Source organism: Argopecten irradians, chromosome 2 (genome assembly GCF_041381155.1).
Source record: "Argopecten irradians isolate NY chromosome 2, Ai_NY, whole genome shotgun sequence".
Classification (NCBI taxonomy): domain Eukaryota; kingdom Metazoa; phylum Mollusca; class Bivalvia; order Pectinida; family Pectinidae; genus Argopecten; species Argopecten irradians.
In genome coordinates this window covers 734943-741449 of record NC_091135.1, presented here as the reverse complement: position 1 = coordinate 741449, position 6507 = coordinate 734943, and the positions used below count along the sequence as shown (strand labels likewise).

The 6507-nt window shown below is 41.6% G+C and overlaps 1 protein-coding gene across 1 annotated transcript; it reads left to right on the top strand.

The window, feature by feature from the left end:
• The first annotated feature begins 2367 nt into the window (after window positions 1–2367).
• On the top strand, window positions 2368–3505 carry LOC138313159 (uncharacterized). The gene is made up of 2 exons (XM_069253756.1): window positions 2368–2403; window positions 2621–3505. Exons 1-2 carry the CDS (start codon window positions 2368–2370, stop codon window positions 3503–3505), a joined length of 921 nt encoding a protein of 306 aa, XP_069109857.1.
• The last annotated feature ends 3002 nt before the right edge of the window (window positions 3506–6507 follow it).

Sequence of the window (6507 nt, the reverse complement as noted above, 5' to 3'; positions counted from 1 at the left end):
CGAGCACGACGCATCATACTATCATATCCAAGATGTGCACTATGTAACCTTTGTTTGATGTTCGCTCGTAGTGCTGACGGAATAATGACAGACTCGCCTTTGACCACTAGTCCATCTTCTACACTTAAAGTGTCGCGAATGTCGTAGTATGGCAATATACAGTGTGGTACTTTGTACTTGTCACTTGGCCATTCCTCGAGCACAACACTGACCAAAGTTTGTAGATTTCCATCCTTTTGGACTTCTCTTCTGATTTCTCCTAGTCTAATGTCTGGGATGTTTTCAAAAGTTTGGACTGACAGAATGCGTGGACGTGCATTCTCACAACTGCTCAAATAAGCCCTACTGAGCGTGTCGGCTAGAAATAGATGCTCTCCCTTGACAAAACAGAACGTCACATCATATCTGTACATACGCATCATAATGTCCTGTATTCTTTTTGGTGCCAGGTTCAGAGGTTTCTGTAGGATTGAAGCAAGGGGTTTGTGGTCGTTTTCAATTGTAACACTACGGCCATACGTGTATTGGTCAAATCGTTCTAGACCAAATAATACGGCGAGCGCCTCCTTTTCTATTTGTGCCCATCTGCGTTCGCATGGAGTAAGTGCACGAGAGGCGTACTCGATAGGTTTCCCTTCCTGCATTAAACATGCACCTATACCAGTTCCCGAGGCATCACATTGTACAACAACAGGTTTCTTTGCATCAAAGTATTGCAAGACAGGTGAGTGAGTTAACATGTGTTTCAATGAAGAAAACGCCTCCTCACACTCAGCTGACCATTCAAATGGAGTATTCTTGCAGGTAAGTAGACGGATAGGCTCAATCCTGTCTGAGAGATCTGGCAGGAAACGTGACATGTATTGTACCATTCCACAAAGTCTTTTGACACCTGATACATCACTTGGTGCCGGCATTTCAAGTATTGCTTTGACTTTCGAGTCGTCAACTTTCACTCCATCCTTAGTGATACGATGGCCATGGAATCTTACTTCCGATAGCCCTACTTATTGCTTGTCTTTATTCAGAATAATGTTCTTTTCAGAGCAACGATTCAGCACAGCTGCTAATTTCTCGTCATTATCTTTCTTGGCCTCTTCATCAGAATTACCACGTCCAGCGATGATTATGTCGTCAATGACACAGAAAGTTCCCTCAAGGTCGCCTAGAGCTTCATCCAGTTTGTGTTGGAATATCTCGCTTGAGACTTTGAGGCCAAATGGAAGTCTGTTCCAACGGTATCGTCCAAAAGGTGTCATCATAGTTGTGAGATAACTTGAATCATCATCAAGTCGAACATGCCAGAATGCCTCTTTGATATCCAGCTTACTAAATACTCTAGTGTTGGATAGTTTTGGCAAGACATCCTCCAGAGTGGGAAGTTTGTAGTGCTGTCTCCTTAGAGCGACATTGAGAGGTTGAGGGTCTATGCATATTCTCAATTTGCCATTAGCTTTATGAACAATGGCCATCAGACTAACCCATTTGGTTGGTTCAGACACAGGTATCAGTACTCCTCTATCTACTAAACTGTCAAGTTCCTGTTTGACTTTATCCTGTAGTGCTATGGGAATCTTACGACAGGGTAACACCTTTGGAGGTACAGTCTCATCAACATGTAGGGTTGCCTCCCCTAGATCACCTAGTGTTGTGGTCTCAACTTTTGACACAAAACGATCCTCGTGTATGGTTACGAAACCAAGCTGCTTGATAGTAGGTAGTCCTAGCAAGTTGGTATATCCGTTCTTGACAACAACAAAGGTTATGTTGGAGACCTCTCTGTTCCGTGGGTTGTAAACCGGAAGTCGACATTCTCCTAGTGGTTTCAGGTTTGTGTTGTTCCACATGTTTAGTCTAACCTTAGTTGGGGTCACCTGATCTTTACGGACATATCTCTGGCAGATGGTATTTATGTCTGCTCCACTATCAACTTGGAAGGAAACGTCATTATCATTCACGATGAGTGTAGCCTTGATACGGTTCGAGTTGTTCTTGTTTACCGCCATGAGCCAGTTATCATCATAATCAGATTCATCACTGTCTTTCAGCTCCGACACAGCATTTATTTTCTTACACTGGGACTTAAAGTGATTGTTACCATGACAATGACGCCATTAAAGCATGTCATGTTTTCAGCCTGGCTCCGCATCTTACTTCTACTAAACAACTACAAATACGTCAATGACAATCAACATGGTGGCAGCGGTAAGGAACTATGCTATAGCAACGACCAGGCAATATAAACTTTCTGATGAATTGTTTGAATGATCACAAATTATCTTCATCTATGCCGTGTTTTCTACACTCGTGATACACACGTGCTCGTGGCTAGATCTTGATACCACGTGTACTTATTAACTTCTCGACATGGCTGATCCTGTCCAACCTGCAGCGACAGAAAACGTGAGTTTTGCTGCGCCCCCCACCCCCTCTTGATATATCCACGGGGAACATCGCCGAAAATTTTAAGCGATGGAGAAGACAGATAGACATTTACGTCGATGCTTCCGGTGTCTCTGAAAAAAGCAAAAAAGTGCAGACGGCAGTTATTCTCAACTGTGCTGGGCCACAAGTAGTGGAAATATATGACAATCTTACATGGGATAATGATACTGACCAGAATGACCCACAAAAGGTTTTACAAGCAATAGAGAACTATTGTAACCCCAGGAAAAACGAGGTATTAGAAACTCATCGTTTCTGGAACACTGTGTACCACGAGCCCTTTGATAAGTTTCTGACAGAACTGAAAACGCGTGCGGGTGCTTGTAATTTCAGTGAAAAAGACCGCATGATACGTGACAAAATCGTATTTTCAGTTTCTGGTAAATTGCAAGAACTTTTACTGAGAGATGACGACTTGGATCTCAACAAGGCTGTCAAACTCTGTAGGGCCTACGAACAGTCCAACCAACAGGCGAAGGAATTTCGTGACCAGTCTACAGCATCTGCTAATAAAGTAAATGCAGTTGGACATCAGAAAGGTCCAAACAGAAAGAAAAGCCAACACCACTCAACTCAAAAATATAAGAAGACTGTAAGTCAGAGTAAAGAGTCTGGAGAGACACTAAAATTCAACTGCAAATTATGTGGATTTAAACATAAGAAACAACGGGAAAAATGTCCGGCATGGGGAAAGAAATGTGATCATTGTCATGGTAACAATCACTTTAAGTCCCAGTGTAAGAAAATAAATGCTGTGTCGGAGCTGAAAGACAGTGATGAATCTGATTATGATGATAACTGGCTCATGGCGGTAAACAAGAACAACTCGAACCGTATCAAGGCTACACTCATCGTGAATGATAATGACGTTTCCTTCCAAGTTGATAGTGGAGCAGACATAAATACCATCTGCCAGAGATATGTCCGTAAAGATCAGGTGACCCCAACTAAGGTTAGACTAAACATGTGGAACAACACAAACCTGAAACCACTAGGAGAATGTCGACTTCCGGTTTACAACCCACGGAACAGAGAGGTCTCCAACATAACCTTTGTTTGATGTTCGCTCGTAGTACTTACGGAAGTTGACGCCATTAAAGCATGTCATGTTTTCAGCCTGGCTCCGCATCTTACTTCTACTAAACAACTACAAATACGTCAATGACAATCAACATGTAGTATATTTAAAGGTCAGTAACGCGGGATTGTTTACTCATGCTTGCTGCCAGAGTTAGGTTGTTGTTTTAGGGCATGGCCAAACTAGGTGACCGAAATATCAGTAAATTGTTACGGCACCTACTTAGTAGCGACTACGTGGGATGTTCTGGAAAGCATGACAGGACATCGCACGGTCTATGCACGTGTTAAACTAGGTGACCAACTTATTAGTTAATTGTTACCGAATAGGTATGGGTATGGTAGGGACTACGTGGAATGTTCTGGAAGGAATGACAGGACATCACGTAGTCCACACACCTGTTTAACTGCGCAGTATAGTTTGTGCAAAATGTGCATATTACAGGCGGTTCTGTCCAGCCTCAACCAAGTCCAGTCAGAAAATCAAAACATTTATATTCTGTTAAGCCTGCATCAGGATCCGGTAAGGCTGTATTCTGAATTAAAATTAGTAAATTTTGACAGTTTATGATGAGCTGGGTAACCTTTGGGGCAAGCATTGTCCCAACGGCACGTGTACCAGTCACGTACCCAATCATTATAAATAGAGGGCCGCAATAGGCCCCAGTCAGACTGAAATGAGACTGAAATTAGACGGACATTAGACGGGAATAAGACTGAGACTGGGTACTTCTGCCTAACATACACCTACGTCACCGCCTCCTCTAGGGCCACACACACATGAGAGAGAGAAAGTGAGAACTCTTGTCTACACTTTGAATAAAAGCCGTCAACAAGCTTCTACCCTACTCCTTGTCGTCATTTCGACCAACACAGCCATCCATAGGACGACAAGGTGGGGTAAGAGGTTATGTTATTTGGTGCTGCATGACCAGGCTCTTCAATATAAAGAAGAAAAGAAAGAACCTGAAGACGAAGAAACAGACGGCTAAAGGTAAGCGAAATTTCTCTACTTTGATTAGTACCTCTAGTAGCTGACCATTTTTAATGTTGTTTAGGTATTTAGTGGTTTAATTTGGTTAGTTAGAAACCAGGTACTGTCAGTATACATATTTTTGGCAATATCTTAAAAAGAAATATGTCTCTCAATTTAGATGTAGACATGGCCCAATTAACTGAGCGTATGGCAGGTCTAACACAGACAGAACAAAATCAAAGTATGCCCACAGATCAGAATATTTCTCAGGACAATAGTGAGGTAGTGTTCAGAAACATAGCACAACATTTTAAGAACTTCTCTGCGGCTATGACAGCGCAGGGAGTTTTCCAGGTCGTTAGATCATTTGAGGGTGACCCCACTAAATTCAAGACCTGGATAAAAGAAATAGAAAAATACGCGAAATTAGTAGGGCTAGATGACAAGGCAATTCCTAATATAGCGTATCAAACAAGTGTAGGTTCAGTAGGGGATTTTATCAAACGATATTTAGACGATTTAGAGGGAGATCTGTCTTGGGAGGACCTTAAGAAACTCCTCAAACAAAGATTCGCTGACATAACAGATTCGCATCAAGCTATGACCTTATTACGTAAAACGATACAGAAACAGGACGAAAGCGTCCAGATATACGCTGAACGACTCCTGTAGCAGAAGACGCGTATCCTGATGCCCAGGAATGTGAAAAGGGCATTGTTCAAAGACAATTAGTTAACGCCTTTTGTGATGGGTTGCATTTCGATTATGTTAAGATGAAGGTTATGCGCGAGGACCCAGACACATTAGAGAGGGCGGTACATATAGCTATGCGCGAACAGAACCTTAGGAAAAGGTTAAATCTAAGACAAGACATGAATAATGACAATGACATAGTCTTAAGGCCAAGACAGGAACATGTATATGACCCTCAGGTAGCTCCTACGCAAGACACATACTTGAACCTTAGACATAACGAAACTAACACGAGGCGAGAAGTACCAATGGACATTGACCACACCAGACAGAGACAGTGTTATAAATGTAAACAAAACAATATCATAAGACATAGACCACGCCCAGTACAAGACAGAAATAGTTTTAGGGAAACACAGAGACAGACACCCCTTAATAGAGCCCCTAGAAATAGGTATTCAGACAATAGCAGATATCAGAACCAAACCCAAAATAGGTCGTATAGAATGGGTAACAGAGTGCAAAATCAGAACCCCCCACAAGTGCAGTCATTAGGTCGAAATAAACAAAGATCACAATTCAGATGTTTTCAATGTAATGAAGAAGGTCGCATTAGAAAGAACTGCCCCCAATTAAATAGAAAAGGTAGGCCGTTAAACTAAAGACCTCGCTTCATAAGGAAACCGATGGAGCGAGGTTGAAAAGAAATAAGAAGCATGTGTCTAAGAAAATAGAAATATCAGGTAACCCAAGTACAACTGTGATAAAAATAGGTAAACAAAAATTAAGAGCTCTCTTAGACACAGGTGCTGAGGTTTCCATAATCAGCAATAGGATTTTTAAGATGTTACCGAACAAACCACGACTAAGAAAAGAAAGCATGACTCTCCAATCCGTCAGCAGTACACCGCTCAAGGTAATAGGTTCAGCAGACATTTCATTTCAAATAAGACATTTGACCTTAAGACATAAATTTTATGTTGTTGATGGCATGAACAGAAACTGTATCCTTGGTTTAGATTTTCTTAAACAAAATGGCGTTAGAATGTATTTTGACCTTGCATGTATGCGTATAGGTAAGACCTATGTTCAATTAGAGGAAGACATACATATAATAAGGACCACCCACAAGACATTGTTAAGACCGCAAACGGCAACGGTATGTCAGGTAAGACTCCCAAGAACTTTTAAGATACCAGGATCAAAGCTCTTAGAGATATCACCAAATGACACTTGTATATATGATGAACCTGGTTTGACCTTACAAAACGGTGTAACAAAGGTCAAGAACCCTCGCAAGATACCTATCTTGATAC